Raw genomic sequence first — 19,016 nt, 5'->3', positions numbered from 1 at the left:
TTCTTTTGATAAGAAGAATCAACATCAAACTAACCCTTCAACATCAAACTATACAGAACACATTTTTAAAGTTACAAAAATAATTTAAACTTAAACAAGGAAAAAAATTAATCTTGGTAGAGGGGTGGGGATGCGAGCTGGGCAACACCCAGGTATGGACAGGACTGACTCCTGGCTCTGTGCTCAGGGCTCACCTTAGGTGAGGCTCAAGGGATCATATCAGGTACAGAGATCGAACCCTGGTTTGGCAACATGCAAGGCAAGGTCCTCACTGTCTGTACTACCTCTCTGGTCTAAATAAAAAATCACATGTTAATTGTTTTATCCCCATGAGGTCACACTTCATTGTTTTCTCTCCAGATTTATGATTTCTTTTGCTTTCTGATACTTTCCTTACTTTCAAGCTGAGGCAATGACTATGGTGGAGGGAAGATCAACCAGGATGAGGAGGCGAGGCTATAAGTTAGTAAAGTATTTTATATCAGCAGCACTACTGAAACCATCATGCAAAAACATATATTTTCTGAAATGCCTCTTTTAGAGGCAGACTGGTATGGGGGAGGCAAATGGGGAGAGAGGGGAAATTAGAGGAGAGAAGTGGGCACTGGTGAAGGGATTAGTGCTGAAACAATGAAGGCCCAAAATCCAATCCTGAATAACGTAATTTCATGGTGACTAAAAAAGAAAAAAAAAAACTAAATTAAATTAAAAAAATGAAATCTGCACAAGTCCTTTATCAAAAATATATATGTTAGTTTACCTGTGACTATAAGGATCTATCTCTCCGTGAATATCAAAACAATTACTGGAAAGATGGTGGGAGGAAGAATCTTTATTTATGTAGAGAACATACAGAGCCTGGGGGTGAGGTCAGAGTCCTCACCTCGATTTTACTGGGATTCTCTCTTTGCTTCCTCTTACACGCAGAGGGGAAGGCCAGGGCCAAAAGTCTTGTTTCATACTTGTCTGGGTCTTGAACTTTATTTTCACAACACCCTTCCCAGCCATTCTCCACTTAAAAGTTGAAGTAGACTTATCCTGTCCAGAGAAGGAAGTCTAACAAACAAATGTGATTAGAGTCCTTGCCTCAAGTAAATAATAACGCACGTGTGGGACAAAGCAGCAATAAAGAGTATGTGACATCTACATCATGCTGTGTAGCCAAATCCTTACTTGGCTTGTTTTCTCCTGTGTCATATCTATATAAATATCCCTGGTTTTACCTTAGATTATGCTTATGAGAACAGGATTATGACAATTTGGGTGGGGGCCGGCAGGCGGAGGGGGGTTGTCTGTTAGTCTGATTATTTGTTCAATGTCACACAGAATTTATAAGTAACTATAAATCAGAGATGTATTTAATTGATCAAATATAGGACTGGAGTGATAGTACAGTAGGTAGGGCCCTTGCTTTGCACACACTGCCCTGGGTTCAATCCCCAGCAACCCATGTGGTCCCCTGAGCCTCACCAAAAGTGATCCCTGAGTGCAGAGCCCAGAGTAAGCCCTGAATACATGTTTGTATATGTGAGTGTGTGTGTGTATCTTTGATGTTTTACATTAATGCTACAAAAAAACCCCCAGCAAAACAAAAGTAGTAGGAAGGTAGCATTTAAAAATGAGATATTAATTAACATGTAGGACTAGACATTAAATAGCACTTGGGAATCATTGTGTCTTTTAAATTTATAATAAAAAAATCATTCCTATGTTCTAAATCATCTATTTTGGCCTAGTAAATTCATGTTAACAACAAAATGGTAAAAATAACAATCTTCTCTTCAAGTGGCTTCCTGCCTGCACTGACGCAGACATGAGCTGGAAGTGAGGCCCCTAAGGATCAGGCAGCGAGCTTTGTACGTAACTTGGCAGCCACTTGTACACTCCAAAGAGAGTAAATCAAGTATCAGTGACCCATTGTGAAGCTGAATTGCTTCCCCTTTTCCAGTTTCTCACAAAACTGTTTGGATTCAGCTTCCCTTCTCGCTAACAGCAGCCACTTTTGACGGAAGTCTATTCTCTCAGACTTGTTTCTATTTAGGAGAAATTGCTTATATTGTTATTCTAAAACCTATTAATAACGTGGAAAAGAGTTATACATACTGCCTGTTAAGCAACAACATAAATATCAAGGGGGGTAGAGGGGGACAGTTGGGGGCCTCACCCAGCAATGCTCAGGGCATACTCCCAGCTCTGCACTCAGGAATTATTCTTGCATCCTTGAGAGGACCATATGGGATGCTGGAGATTGAACCCGCAGCGTGCAAAGCAAGCACCTTACCCACTGTACTATTGAGCCAGCACCGCTCTGATTTCTATCTTTATCTCAAGAATAAAGATTCAGTAGTAACTTCATGGAAAATATAAATAAGATACATTTCCCGCAGTTATACAGCTTAAGACATCAGAATTTTATCATATGTTTCTCCTAAATTTTGCCACAAGGACTTACACATGAAGAACATATAAAATAGTAGTGCAGTATTAATGTATTTGCACAAATTTAAAAATTGCAATGAAGTTGTACTAATTTATGTGTTTTTGGGACTTTGACTTATGATTGCAGTATTATATAGGAAGTGACACTAAAAAATACATTTTACAGCTACTAGCTTTTACCTAGACTGGAGCAATAGCACAGGGGTAGGGCGTTTGCCTTGCACGCAGCCAATCCAGGTTCAATTCCTCTGTCCCTCTCAGAGAGCCCAGCAAGCTACCGAGAGTATCTTTCCTGCACAGCAGAACCTGGCAAACTACCCATGGCGTATTCAATATGCCAAAAACAGTAACAAGTCTCACAATGGAGACTTTACTGGTGCCCGCTCGAGCAAATCAATGAACAATGGAACAACAGTGATACCGTGCTAAATCTTTTACCTGTTTTTTCATTGAAGTCAGTTACAAAGTTCAATCAAGTTGTATAAGAAATTATTCCTTAAAATATGAAATAGCTTTAATTTTAGTGGATAAAATATGCTTTGATTTCTAAAATATATTACCTCATGTGTAAATGAAAAGCAAATATCTGTAAGTCCACTGATGCCAAGTAGAACAGGGATGCTGGTTCTTTCTCCAAGTCCTCATAATTATATACGGAGAGATAAGTATTTTGTATTTTGGTCTTTTCAGATTAGACCAGTTTTGAAAAAAGAAAAGTGTTCATGAAACAGAAATATAATGTGGAACCCAAATTCTGTTCCTAGAAAACCCAATAAGAATAAGTCTTTTCCTGCTGCTTTCTAAAATATCAGTTCTGCTCAGGTCTGGAGATGATTCTCCATCTCTTCCAGGTTTGCTCCACAAGTAATTATCCTTTCCTCATCATTAACTCCTAACAAGCTTTATTAACCTTCAATTCCTGCAAAATAAACAAAATAGAATCCAGTGTAAAGCAATCCATTTTAGCCTCATTAATCCTGCCCAGCCCAACCCATTCCTCTGCCTTTACTAATGTCTGTATGTTAATTATATGAGAATTCTACGTAGTAAAGGTATCTCATCTTTCAAGACAGCTTAAACATTCTCATCTCTATAAAGATTTTCCTTACCCTGCCCCTCAACTTGGATAAAATTAATCTCCTGGTTTTTTGTTCCCCCTCTATATGGTGCAGACTGCTATCGTATGCTTCTAACACTATTGCATACATTTATCTTGCTATTTTGAGCAGACCATGCATTGATGAATTGCTTGACCAATGTCTTATCTTTACGTCCAGCTCCTATCCAGATATATTCCAAGATACTAAATATTTGCAGAATGGCACCCACGTAAGCCTATTTTATACAAGCAGAAGAGAGAAATTTAAATTTGACCACCACAAAAGTTTCAGAGAAGATTCTCTCCTTTTGTTACCTAGAAAATAGATTTTTCTCCTCTAACTCAAACAGTAGCTGAGAATTGCTTGCCCTCATTTGATGTTCTATATTCATACAAGCATTTAATAATTAACTGTGACCAACATTTTCAACAGAGCAATTCCTAGTACTTAGATTTACTGGTTGCCCAAGAATAGATTGTGAGAGATTATTTTTATGGGTCTGACAATACCTATTGAGTTAATTGTAACGATGATCATGACATTACATGACCTCAGTTTAAACTGTGGCAATAAAGCTTCTCAGATTTTCCGGTTTTAGTCTCCTAGACTGTTCTGGCCTTTTTACATTTGAAGAATAAAGAAGGTGTGTACCTACACACTAGTACCTCCACGCCTATATTTAAATACTATAAAATTCTTATGTTATACTGCTAAAACAAATATTTATTGACCAAGTCTTTAAGAATATTCGATGAAGCAAAGAAAATGAGCAAACACTTTCACTTGTTTTTTAGAGAGTACCAAGATACAGAACCATACCCATTAAATGCAAATACTTAAATTTTTTAAAGTTGGGGTGGAGTGGGGGCAGAGTAGGGAATTGGTTTGTGATTGTTGTAGTTCATTAACTCACTTGTTTTCAAAATACCAGGCACGGTAATGACTGTTCTTGGTTACTCACAGGTTAAAAGACATCTGGGGTGTGGTATAAGCTCAAAACCTAACAGTGGTTTCATCATAATTATAAACATGACCTAAACATGACAGGATTGTTCATTATGTCTAGACGTATTGCAGTACTCTTGGATATTTCATCCCACCCTAATTCTAACATTCTATCACATGGACAGCCTTACGACTTATTTCCCTATTTTAAAAGTTCATGTAATTGCCTTGGCACTATAGACATTTACCAGTAACTATTTGCTATAATTAACTATTATAATTAGTTATTATCTACTTTGACAGTCTACACCCAATCTTACCACTAAATTACCACTAAATTTTACTAATAAAATTTTATTTCTCTGGGATAAAGAAATATCTTACATAAGAAAATATTTTCTCTGTTCCAGGGATAGTACATTTCTTCTCCAAACTTACTGCTGATTAAGAAGTGTCTAAAGCTGCTTGAAAAGTCGTCTATCTATGCTATATTTACAAGCTTCAGAACTCTAAACCCCCAATACAGTTGCAGAAAAATTGGCCTAATTTAGAGAACTTCTTTACAGAATTGTTCCTTTCTAATTCCCACTTTCCTCTGCCCACCCCACCACCATCCAAAGCACTGGTTGTGTGTGCCATGAACCTTTGAAAGAAAGAGAACTATATGTAAGACTGTGGAGCAGTAAGAATTTTCTTGAAGTAACTCATCAGAGATAAGAAGTGGTTCTATATGTTTTGTTTGTTTAAGGGCCTTACTAAGAAGTTTTGAGGAGATCGAGGCCACTTTTGGCTCACCTTGGCCTAGCATTCTGCTTAGGCGGAAAATGCTGGGAGGGAAGGGGGCTGAGACATGCTTGGTTTACAGACATGTACAAGGGACACCAGTTTGGGGGGTTATATGTAGTTCTCATGTAGGCATGCTGTGCCTAGAAATGAATCAGGATCTTGGGAGTACTAGTAAGGTGCTCTGATCATTTATGGTTTTGGTGCCCAGGAATGTTTAACAGGAAGAAAATTACTAAGTATAAACAGGATACAAAACTAGATTAAGATTTAAATAAGTCTTGAGAGGTAGCTAGGGGTCTTAACTTTTCTTTATAACTAACTTTTTGGTGGAATAATTAATTTTAAATATAACACACTTAAATTATAAAACCAATACTATTTAAATCATATACAATCCAATGTGGATTTATATAACTGATGAGTTGTATAAATCAAAATATAAATATTAAAAATCTTTTTAAATTCACTTCTTTCTTAAGGAATTTAGAATACAGGAGAAACTTAAATTTCATGAGTAAATGCGCTAGGTTACTTTTCAATTGCTGAAAACTTTTCTATAGTATCATGCTTACGACATACCTTTACCTAATTATTCTTCTTATGACCTTGACCAGCTCTTACTGAAAACCAGTATGTGATGAAAGTTTTATATGGGTTCTAGAAACACAGCAATGGACACAAGCAACAAGTCCTGATTGAGAGGGATTTGCATTTTAGAAGATGGGAAGAGGACTGTGGATGTAGCACAGCGGTAGAGCACTTGCCTTTTGCATGTATGAGACCCTGGGTTCAGTTCCTGGCACTGAAAAAATAAAAAACTAAAACTACAATGAAAAGAAAGCAGTTTGGATGGTAGTTAGTAAGAAGTACAGAGGGCACAGAATATACTAACTGAACAAGAAAAGTTGGATGGATACTGTTATATGATAAGAAATTAAAAAAAATATTTTGGCATAGGTGCTGCTTGGATTTGGACGCTGTCTGAAAGTCAACATGAACATGTGAGCTGAATGTGAATGTGAGAGAGAATACGGGATATATGGCTCAACAAGACACTGATGCAGAACATCACAAGTTAGGAATTAACTGGACCCTAGAGCCTAAGATAAGAAGAAAGTGGCATGGTTAAGGAACTAAAAAGCTTTCTCGGTGGGGAGAATTGGCAAAAGTGGAGATGGCAGAGATGAAATCCAACTTTCCAGGAAAGGACCTCAGGGTGCTGGGATGGAGTTAGAAGTCCATCCTATCATGCTAAGTGAAATGAGTCAGAAAGAGAGAGACAGACATAGAAAGATTGCACTCATCTGTGGAATATAGAATAATAGACTATAAGACGAACACCCAAGAATAGTAGAAATAAGTACCAGGAGGTTGTCACCATGGCTTGGAGGCTGTTCTCTCATCCTGGGCAACTCAGAGAAGGGAACAGCAAGTAAAATGTGGTTGTTGGTCATGTGGGGGAAAGATGATGCGGGCCAAATATAGACTAGAGACTGAACGCAATGGCCACTCAACACCTTTATTGCAAACCACAACACCTAATCAGAGAGAGAGAACAAAAGGGAATACCCTGCCATAGTGGCAGTGTGGGGTGGGGGGAGACGGGACTGGGAAGGGGGGGTGGGATGTTGGGTTTACTGGTGGTGGAGAATGGGCACTGGTGAAGGGATGGGTTATCAAACTTTGTAAGGGAGAAACATGAGCACAAAAATGTATAAATCTGTAACTGTACCCTCACGTTGACTCACTAATTAAAAATAAACTATAAAAAAAAAAAAGAAAGAGTGTATAGGACACATTTCTTAATTTTACCTTAAGAGTTTTAAAATTATTTGGCAGAATGTATAAAAGATGGAAAAAAAAAAATAGAAGTCCATCCTATATATGTGCAATAAGTCACTGAAAAAAGATCTGGTAGGAGAATGACTTGAGTTGATTTAGACGGTAAAAGGATGTTATTAGGGGCCATTTTCAGTTAAGCGACTTAACTCCTGTTAAGTCGCTTGCCTTGCATGTGGCTGATCACAGTTGAAATCCCTGGCACTGCATGTGGTTCCCTAAGTACTGCTATGACTGATCCCTGAGCACAGTCAGAAATATGCCCTGAGCACTGGCAGGGATGGCCCAAAGCCAATAAAATAAATTCAAAGGACATCTTTACTTGCTGAGAAGAGAAAAATTCTAAAGAAAAGCATTAGAGTAAACCTATGAAAATTAACTTAAATAGATAAAATCAGAGGCCATGTGGAGAGATGGCACGCCAGCAGAGAAGAGAGAAAGAAGGAAGCCTCACTGGGATCCATGATCTGGAGGCAGCAAGACCAAATGCATTTAATTCCCAAATATTGCTAACTCATCAAATGTTCTTAAATGTTTCTTGACAAGCAAATATTAAGAATAATACTCAGAGAGTGACTATCATTTCATTTTATTTCTGTATTTCAAAAGGGGCGAGGGCATACAGTGGCATTAGCAGGGCTTCAGACATGAGGTGTCCGACTTCTGTGACTTTTTCACTGTGTTCACAGCTCTGCTTGCACCATGCAGAAGCAGAGGGAAAATCATGACGGAGACATTTTGAGGAGTCCTTCGGCTGGATGTCGACTTACTCGATGTGGGAACTGGGGCAAATAAGATTGACTTTGAAGTGTCAGCTGACTCAAGTGTAACAGAGTGGCAATCATAATAATTCTGCCTATCTCAGTATTCCATCGCTTGCAATAAAATGTATCTAAGAAATGTACTTTGTTGTTGAGACTCAACACATAAATGTTTAGACTTGGCAATAACACTTACCCTTACATCCAAATAATGGTGCCTGAAACCAGGTTCCTCCCCATCCCTGGCAGAACACACAGTATATGTTCCTGGAAGATAGGATCCGAGGGAACTCTGCCAGAAGGCGGTTCTGGTTGCACACAACTAACAGGCTTAGAGGAAAGGCAGTTTTACTTTTATAACTTCTGCGATTTTAACAGTCTTAATTTTAACTTTCGGCATTGTGTATTACATTGAAAAAGAATACTCTTTGTTTATGAATTTAAAATTCAGCTACACAGAAGATGCCTAAGTACAAGATGCCTTGTTGGCAGAGTAAGCATATAAAGTTCAGAGACATGACTTATATGAAAACTTAATGAACAGGTTTTCTCTGTTTATTTTGCAGCCACATCCGGCTGTGCTCAGGGCTAACTAGCTCTGCACTCAGGGATGACTCCTCGTGGTGCTCTGAGGACCATATGCAATGTCAGGGATCAAAGTCAGGCTGGCTTCATGCAAGGCAAGTGCTTTAGCCATTGTACTATCTCTCTGACCTCACTACAAAATTTTAAGGCCTGCTTCTTTATAAAAAGTTCATAAAACTATGTCTGTGGGCTAGAAAGGGAAACTGAAGAGAGACCTAAAACAATAATAAGTACAGTGATAAATTTTAACTCTTTCAGATTTTAATTTTTAAAAATAATGGCATAAAATAAATGAATTCCATTGAACACACACTAAAATCCACTGAATTGGACAGTATGATGAGATGAAATATACAGTAGGAGAATTACTTTAAAAAAAAACATTTTTGAAAATAACCCAAAAGTGGCCAAAGAAGATATTTCAGGAAATAATGCACTTGCCTTGAGCATGACTGATCTGGATTTGATTCTCAGAATCTCATTCATTTCAAGAATCTCCAGGAAATAAATTATTTAGCATCTGTCTATGGGTCAGGCTTGGGTGATGGTGGGAAAATTCAAAATAATGGTAATGAGAAGGTATAATGGTGGTGGGATTGGTGTTGAAATATTGAATATAAAAATTATTGTGAACAACTTTATGAAAATCACTGTCACTGTCACTGTCATCCGGTTGGTCATTGATTTGCTTGAGCAGACACCAGTAACGTCTCCATTGTGAGACCTGCTGTTACTGTTTTTGGCATATGGGATATTCCACAGGTAGTTTGCCAGGTTCTGCTGTGCAGGCGGATACTCTCGGTAGCTTGCCAGGCTCTCCTAGAGAGGTGGAGGAATCGAACCCGGGTCAGCTGCATGCAAGGCAAATGCCCTACCGCTGTGCTAATTTTTAAATTATATGTATAAAAAAAGAATCTCCAGGAGTAATCTCTGGGCACACAGCCAGAAGTAAGCCCTGAACACAGCTGGGTATGGCTTAAAAGAAGAAAAAAAAACCAAAATTCCCCTAAGCCCATGTTGGTTTTGCCTTATGGAAGTGAAAAGAAAAGACACCACGAGGACGTGTGAGGTGTCTCCCCGAGACCTGCTGAGAAAGAGGCTGACTGGAGTTACAAGACTTACCTAATGCAGGCCATGCAACAAAGGTAATCTAACTCGTGTTCTTCTCAAGCGCAGAAGAGAGGAATGATACTATCTTGAGTGTTTTGTAGATTACAAAGAATTATACATAAATGGGGCATGGTAGTTCTTGCAGTGGTTTCATCAAATCACAATCTCTGATTTAAAAATCATGTAACTCAAACTATCTGCATAGTTCATATAAAGACATACCTACCATGTGTGGTTTTCTTTTCAAGACGCATGTCTATTATTGGTCTCTATCTGTTTAGCTCCTACCATTCAACATGAGCAATAATGACACAAACAGAAAAATATTACCGATGAGGGAAATAACTCATTTAGAAACTCTAAACAAAGCCAAACAAACGATGGGATTTACAAACAATGCAGACCAACGAAGAGGCTTTCTGGGAAAGTGCAGTTAAGAGGTGTGGTGACAAGCCTGTTAGAGCAAACGACTTACAAAAGGGTGGGGCACAAAACATTCATGCTCTTGGCGCTGGTTCCAGAAGATCGAAACAGGAGAAAAATCCACACTAGGTTCCTCCAGGACACTCAGTAGCTTAGGAGTCTCGGCAGAACCCAAAGGGCAGCAGGAATGACCCTTTCCCTCCCCGTCCGGCCCTAGTTCCCCAGACCTTGTGTTTCCTGCTTTTTGAACATGATCTTTTATCCTCTGCAAGGCATGCACTCTGATTTTTCCAGAGATTTTTCCAATGCAACTCAGGGATATTATCCTACTTACGCTTCAAATCCCTAAACTTGAATTCTTCCTTTGGTACCACTTACTTGTTACTTAAAGTTCTTCAGCGCTATCAATAGATATTCATAAAAACAATTTTTTCTCAGATGCTGACTTTCCCTAGTTCAAGACATCAAAGGAAGTCTTTTAAAAGTCAAGGATAGTTTATGTTTCTGAGGCTGCAACAGAAGATTCCAAACTGGTATTTTCTGGTAAAGTCTGGATTTGCCTCATAAATTTTCCTAGTAACAAAAGCTATGTTGCAAACATGATAATGTCACTGTAGCCTAATTCAGAATATTACTCACTCTTTCTGTTGCTTTGCTACTTCAGCACTTGGGAAAGTTGGAATTTCCCAGTAGTGTGACCATGATACTATTTTTATATCTTCAGCATCCACTTATTTTCACTTTAGTGAGAACTGTTTATAGTTGAACTGAGTTTGTAATGTTTGCTGGGAAAAAAAAGACCCAGATTTTTATAATTAAAACATTTTAAAGTGAAATTTTTAATAAAGAATGTATATGATAAGTCAATTTTTTTAAAAGAATATTTTGGTAGACTAACTAGGAAAAACTATAAGATAGATTTACTGAAAGAACACTGTACTTGAAATATGACTTGATATAACTTTAAGAATCATTGGCATCAATGAATAGGACACAAAATTAAAATTCCTCTTACTGAAAGAAAAATGTAACGTTTAAAAGATATATATTATTTCTTGTGAAACACAGGCAGGTCTTTGATAAATATTCAAGCTTAGTCTATCTTGCAAACCAAAATCACCATTATTATCTATAAAGCATATGCTTATAAATAGAATAATATTAATACTCTATATCAAATTGATGATCACCAGTTATAGATTGCATCATCATAACAAGTTCCTATGGCATTCAGTAACAACAACAACAACAATAATAATAATAACAATAATTTTTTAAAAAGTAATGAAGGTCATCACCAAAATTCAGGTTCAAGAATAAGGAGAAAAAGACCTCAAAATAGAGATCAGTTTTGTTTCTAGATTTGGCATAATTAGGCATACCAGTACTGTATTAACTGCATAAACTAGGTTGAAGCTATCAGAAAGATACAAATACAAACATGAGTCAAAGAGTTATTCCTACTATCCTTTTATCTCAAGAAAGTTCCCTTTCAAGAAAAGAAAAGAAGTGTGGGGGCTGGAGCCATAGCACAGCGGGTAGGGTGTTTGCCTTGCACCCCGCTGACCCAGGATTGATTCCCAACATCCCATATGGTCCTCCAAGCACTGCCAGGAGTAATTCCTGAGTGCATGAGCCAGGAGTGACCCTGTGCATCACTGGGTGTGACCCAAAAAAGAAAGCAAAAAAAAAAAAAGTGTGGAGAAGTTGGGTGAGGAGGAGAATTGTCTCTTGGATTGTCTGCCAGGTGCAGCTTCCTTTGGGCAAGCCTTCCCCAAGCACAGACAAGATCTGTTCCCTTTTCCTTTATCCTTTTCTTGCCAGTCTTCTCCCAGGGGTGGTCCAAAATAGCCTTGTCCATTTCCTCTCTGCCCATTTATTGCCTACCCTTTTACACCATCATTTATACCATCTTCCCTCAAGGTTTCCAGTGACCAGGTTCTTGCCAAGTGGAGGACTACTCTCAGGTCCATGCTCAGTCTTTTCACTCTTCCATTTGAAATCCTTTTGTTCCCCCAACCCCTTTCTTGGCATTAGAAACTTTATGTTTTAATTATCTACGTTGTACTGACCCATCTCATTTCACATGCACAGGGTTTTAAACACAAGGATTTTGAAACCAGACAGACTTGGGTTTAAATCCTCCTTCCAACCACCTTGTTCTACATATGCTTCAACAACCAGATCAAATTCCATTTGCTTCAGGGAAACTTGACGAATGACATCCATTCTTAGCTTATTGTATCTTGAACACTGATGCATGTGTTTTATGGACTTATTCATTTCTAAAGCTACAACAGTAGCACTGTCATCCCATTGTTCATTGATTTGCTCGAGCAGGCACCATAACATCTCCATTGTGAGACTTGTTACTGTTTTTGGCATATCAAATATGCCACCGTAAGCTTGCCAGGCTCTGCCTTGTGGGTGAGATTCTCTTGGTAGCTTGCTGGGCTCTCCGAGAAGGACGGAGGAATCAAACCCAGGGTCGACCGCGTGCAAGGCAAACGCCCTACCGCTGTGCTATTGCTCCAGCAGCATATTTATATGTTTCATGTATGCATGTCTCACTTGTCCCTTCCTACTGCATCATCTCTATATTGCACTTGCCAGATCAGGCAGAATGGTCATATTGATACTAAATAATGATACTGACTTGGGTGATATGAGTATACTGTATCAAAAGTTAACTAATTCAATGAAAAGGTGTATTCACTTAAATACTCAGAACATCCTGCATTCATCAATCTACATAAAGAAAAGGTACAGTTAAATACTTAAGGTGTTTTTGCATACAAAATGAAAATAGAAGTCTATTATATTTAATACCATTAAGGTGAGGGCATTGACAAAATTTATAGGAAAGAAAGAATGAGGCAGACTATTCACTTCCTTACTAATTTATGTCTGAAACCACATTGAAAAGATCCATAAAGCATGAAATGCTTTGGGAAAGATCAAAATGAAAGTGTGATCTGTGTTCTGAGTCTGAATTAAAGTTTTAACATGTTTGCTTGGTGGGGGTCTGTGAAGAAGCAGCAGCAGAAACTTTCCTTCCAGAAGGAAAGATAAATATTTGTAGTTTCAAAAGTGATGACTTTAACCTAAATACAATTTTAATTAATTTTTCTTCAATTGCCTTTTTTTTCTTTTTGGGCCACACCCAGCAATTCTGAGGGGTTACTCCTGGCTCTGTGCTCAGGAATGACTCCTGGCTGTGCTTGGGGGACCATAAGGGATCCTGGGATAGAACCGGATTGGCTGTGTAGAAGGCAAATGCCCTACCTGTTATAATATCATCCAGCCTAATTTATTACATTTCTTTTTCTTTTCTCTCTCTCTCTCTTTTATTTTTTTTTGCTTTTTGGATCACACCAGGCTATACACAGGAGTCACTCCTGGCTCTGCACTCAGGCATTACCCCTGGCCGTGCTCAGGGGACCATATGGGATGCTGGGAATTGAACCTGGGTTGGCCACGTGCAAGGCAAATGCCTTACCCGCTGTGCCATCACTCCAGTCCCTACATTTCTTAAACAAAGAATGTATTGTGAAGAATTAGTTTGATAGTGTTGGTTTAAACATACTATTGCTGATGGGAATAGTAATAATATCAACGCCAGCAGTGGCAGCAACAAAACCAGGGGTATACTTGGGTCATAAAATAACTAACCTACTTCTCTTGACAAGCAGACTTGGGAAATACACTTTGTCTGGATTTTAACACACTGTCTACATTAAATTTTAGAAAACACTTTCCTCAACACACTTATAGCTTCACTAACATGTAATTATAAAGTTCAGACTGAATAATGCACTGCCCAGCTTCCTAATCCTCAGATCAAAATCCAACTCTTAACTTAAAACAATTATTTAAAAAAATATTTCAATTGAAGTAACACTGGATTACAGCATGTAAGCTTCATTATAACCTCTATATCTTTATATATCATACTCAGTTTCATCTGTTAGCATGTAAATGACTTTTCATTCAATTTATCCTTCTTACTACCTATTTCCTTCTCTCTGATAAACACTAACTTGACCAAGTCTACTTAAAGTAGACTATTCAAGTCTACTATTGCTGCATTTAATTCATGAATTAGTTCATGTACCACATATAAGTGAAATTAGTTGATGCTTGTCTTTATCTGATTTGCTCACTAAGCAAATACTCTTTATTTAAATAACAAAAGTGGAAAGTAGAAATAACAAAGGATATGCTAGTGAACAAGTGATTAACCCAGGCTTCAAACTATTATGAAACTGTTTCTGATTCACTGGCATTTCACAATTTCTTACTCTCCTTCAATTAAAGTTCGTTAGAGATATGTATCCAGCCCTTACATGCATGATGAACTTCCTTGAGTTGGCAGTTCTCAGCAAAACAGGTGAGGGGCAGGCTAAGAAACCAGGCCCTCAAGTCACCAAAAAGTGTCAGTATTTAAGAGGCTGCACAGGCCTCTGGCTTCAGTCACATCAGCCAATAATCCTCAAAGAGTCTCAAACATGCTAAATATTCAACAAGAGTAAGAGATACATTGCAAATTAAAAGCAAAATCTGTTGGTAGGAGTATCTGAGCAGAGTCCTACCTAGGAAATAAAATGTTGTCCCGGAAATGCCAAATGTTGGAGAGTAAGGAAACCAGACAAAACACGACTTTTTTTTTTTTTTTTTTTTTTTGCTAACTAACATAGAACAGATCTCTGAATTTGGGGCAATTCCCTGGCCCCATCTTGAGAAGGTCTATATAAGTTCAACTGCACATTCTACAGCTACCAACAATGCCTACCTAAGCATTTCAAATTCTCAGATATTTACTATCATGTGAATCTGTGCAACAGATAAGATGGCTGTACACTGAATCATTCATTTAAATTTTCTTTTACATAAATGTGACTTCACTTCACAAAATGTGCATAAGGCATTAGAAGAAAGGAAAAAATTCCCTTTGTTAAGTTTATTTATCAGAGCAAATGCTGTTCTGTCTTGCAGTGTTTTCGATGAGGAAACTTCTGTTCTTTTTTTAGATTTGGAGGATTGCTTTTCCTGACAGAACCCCCAGAACTGAGAACCCTGAAATGCAAACTTGTCCTTTGTCCCAGTTGTTTACCCATCTTATCAGCACACACATGGGCTGTCAATGTGATTCAAAGATAAAAGTTCCAAAGATAGAATTAGATGTTTTTCTGAGAAATAATCACTTTACCACCACAAAAATATGCTTGCTTCTTTTCATTACATTCTTAAAGTGAACAGAATGAATAGTATTGCAATTTCTTGCCATTTAATCCTTTTTAAGGATAAAAAATATTAATTTGGTATCGAAAAGCAATATACTTTTTTACAAGATGGTATCTCAGAACTTCTGTGAAATGTCATTAAGTACATTTCCTATAGAGTTAGCACACTTCTGAAAACCTATTACCTTATAAATATATGGATAAGAATATTTTTAATCCTAAATTAATTATAATAGAAATATATGTCTCAAATCAGTGGTGTACAAGCCTTCTTAAAGTAATTTGAAAATTCATTTAGTAAAAATTTGGGGAAAAAAGTTGGGGGGATAAAAATACAATGGCAAGAACCCACAAATATGTCTTTACTCTGTTGCGAAGGAACACTGTCCAAATCAAAATTTGTTACTGTACTTCAACTTTGCTAGAGACGGAAAACTAGTTTTGTGGCCCCCTCCTCCCCCACAAGCACCCAAAAAAATCTTCTACTGCCACCTGCTGGCATTATTTGGCCAGAGATTTTTAAAAATGCTTCAGTGCCAGAAATTCCAGGTTAAAATGGAATCTTTGAAAGCAAGAACAATCTCTGGATTCTTGTCTATCCTCCTATATATGATAATTTTAAAAGATTATAAATATGTAACATCATGAATGTTTCTTGAAGTGGAGAGGCAGAATCAAAAGAACACATTTTATTACCTCACTCACTGACTCACGTTGCTCCGAAAGGAAGTCAGAAAATATCACAATTTCCATTCTTTCCTTTCTTACAAAATCCATTTAACTAAGTCCCAGGTCAGAAATAAATATTCGAAGCTGAATGGGCTTGAAAGACCTGTGTGCAAAGCATTCGCTACTCAAAAGTCTGTATCAGCTACAGAAGTTTCTGTCCCTTTGCCAAAGAACCACAGGTTGAGCCTGTAGTTGTGAAGGCTTCTCTGGAAAAAATGTAAGATCCAAAGATGTCCACATATTATTGATGGAGGATCCCAAATATGAGATTAAAGGCTGGAACTTTATGTCGGCAAAGTTCTGGACATCTACGCACAATTTTAAGATTTCTCAGTTAGGCCGAAATTCTTGAAGTCCCTTTCCTTTTCTTTTTTCCTTTTCCTATCCCTTCCTTTTCCCTCCCTTCCTTTCTATTCTCTTCCTCTCCTTTCCTCATCCATACCAGTGGTGCTCAAGGACTTAGTCCTGGCTCTGCACTCAAAGATCTCTGATAAACCCAGGGGACCTTTTGTGGTTACGGGACCCAGGTGAGCGGCATGCAAGGCAAGCATCCTACCTGCTGTACTATAGCTCTGTCTTACCCATGTTTTTGAGAGAAAGATTTTTTTTTTTTAATTTTGTAAAAGGGTTTTAGGAAAATTATTATTATCATTAATTTAGTTTTAATTTTATAATGAAAAACAGACCTACAAGCTGCTTGCAGGAAATAATTTTTTCAATCAATCATTCTTCCTGCCAACAAGAAACTGTAGCACTGTAGCACTGTCATCCAGTGGTTCATCGATTTGCTCGAGCGGGCACCAGTAACATCTCCATTGTGAGACTTGTTGTTTCTGTTTTTGGCGTATCGAATATGCCACAGGTAGCTTGTCAGATTCTGCCGTGCGGATGAGATACTCTCAGTAGCTTGCCGGGCTCTCCGAGAGGGACGGAGGAATCAATCCCGGGTCGGCCACGTACAAGGCAAACACCCTACCTGCTGTGCTATCGCCCCAATCCAATAAGAAATTTAGGAAATTATTTTTTTGTTTTTTAATCACATATTATAAATTAAGAATTTCTCATGTCACACTGTTTCATCTATTCTAAAACAAACTGAAAAATAACTTGGATTTGACTAATCACTTTTCTCAAAATTAATATTAGTTAGGTACTGTGTGAATCAGAAGGCAAAGTAACAAAGTATACAAAATCCAGGTTCTCTCTTTCACATCGCTAGACATGAGCAAATTTGTCTACTAAGACACTGAAGAATTGTCTGTAACTTTACCATGCTATAATTAAGACTTGTACAAACATCACTGCCAAAAAATCACCAGAGTGGGTGGGGAATACAGCCAAGCAAACTCTAATTATGGAAGGCGGGTTTTCTAAGATCTTACATTCAATAAGCAAAAGCAAGATCACAGCCAAGATAGGTTACCAAGGCAATATAAATAGCTTCATCAAATTCAGTTTGAATCCCCTTCTGGTAACAACTCTTATCTCCCATAATTGACTTAAAAGCATAATTGGGGATTCTTTGTTTGGAATCCAGCACCTAAGTGTTACTGAAAGACAGAGTTATGACATGTACATGTCATTTTCACTTTGGGGACAAAATATAAGAGCGGAATCCCAATATCTCAGTAAGTTTTCATTCTGTATTTCAGCATCACCACAAAAATTATTTTCAAAGTTCCATTTAGATTCAGTGAAGTACATGCTAGCATTCCAAGCTAGTATACAAGATATGTCTACAGCACAGTAAGTTTATGTGCACCAATGTCAGCACACAACCAGCACCCAATCAAGAAGCAGCATTTTCTGCATCCCAGATGTGCCCTCACATCCCAAATGTGCCCCTACATACCTAGAAAATGGGAGCTTTCATTTTGCAAAATAATGCTTCAATGAAATCTCAAAAATAATATTATATAGTGTATTCTTATTGTCTGGATCTGTTATTATAGCCTCAATGTGGAAGTGAGGATGCATTTTGCTACGTAATCATACAAATATTTATCTAAATCCACAATGTCCTGGTAACAAACTGTGAAATTCTCATTATATTCATATTTTAAATACTCAAGTAGCACTTCCTTGACCTTCACAGAGAAATAAGCGCTCAACTAAATGCAGAATAGCTTGTAAATTGATTATATTTATACTTACCATACTAAATTATAGCTATGATATATGTCATTTAGTTCCTCATTGGCAGAGGAGATATTAAATTTTACTTTTTTATTTGCTTTGCATGCTTTAAACAATGTGCTTTAGGCTACATGCTGACAAATGAGTCAATGTTTACTTTTTTCACAGACACAAAAAGGTGGATAATTTTTCAGTGATGTTCTACTAAACTGCATTCTATACCATTATATAAAATTAAACATCTTGTCCAACTGTCTTAAAGTACTGATACTTTAATGCGCCTATATAAATAATGTGAAGCAAAGCTTATATTTTTCAAATTGATTAAATACCACAAGTTAATTTTCATCACCTACACCGTAGAATGCATTTGGCATATGTATTTAACAACCGGTGCCCGCTCGAACAAATCGATGAGCAATGGGATGATAGTGACAGTGACACTTAACAATACAAAGTGTCATGACAAGAAGCACTGGCTTTTCATAAACAATGCCATAGACATACTTTCCCATAGAAAGAAGTTCACAAAATACACTCTTTTAGGCTTGATACTCTCATTTCATCTTTATACTCTACAACTATCCTCAATGACAAAGCGAAGCAAATTTATTTCCACCGAACTGAGATTCAATGTGTGTATTCAGTTCAAGGATTACAGAATAAGACACCGGACGTGCCAGAGATCTCCTACCTGTGTACCTAAGCTGGCTGCCATCATGTGAGTCAGAAGCTTAGCTGCAAACATGGAATACCTGGCACAGAAGACATGGGAAAGAACAGCCAGGCAGAGACCTGTAGGAACAACAACAAAAAAACACGTGTGCATTTGGAACCATGACAGACAAACAGCAGTATGGCAAAAATCTCTGGAACAGTCACTCAAGTACAAGAATGCTGTGGCTGTTCACGGCGTCTCA

General features: G+C 37.7%; 1 protein-coding gene across 1 annotated transcript in view; it reads right to left on the bottom strand.

The window, feature by feature from the left end:
• The window catches only part of ADGRV1 (adhesion G protein-coupled receptor V1), a 534,581-nt gene that overhangs the window by 275,684 nt on the left and 239,881 nt on the right, over window positions 1-19,016 (bottom strand). The window contains exon 83 of the mRNA XM_055138625.1: window positions 18,791-18,891. Coding sequence (XP_054994600.1) covers window positions 18,791-18,891 — 101 coding nt within the window. The remainder of the gene's footprint in view (window positions 1-18,790; window positions 18,892-19,016) is intronic.

The sequence above is a fragment of the Sorex araneus genome, chromosome 1 (genome assembly GCF_027595985.1).
Source record: "Sorex araneus isolate mSorAra2 chromosome 1, mSorAra2.pri, whole genome shotgun sequence".
Classification (NCBI taxonomy): domain Eukaryota; kingdom Metazoa; phylum Chordata; class Mammalia; order Eulipotyphla; family Soricidae; genus Sorex; species Sorex araneus.
The sequence above is the reverse complement of the archived record's forward strand: the minus strand, read 5'-3'. Positions and strand labels throughout refer to the sequence as shown.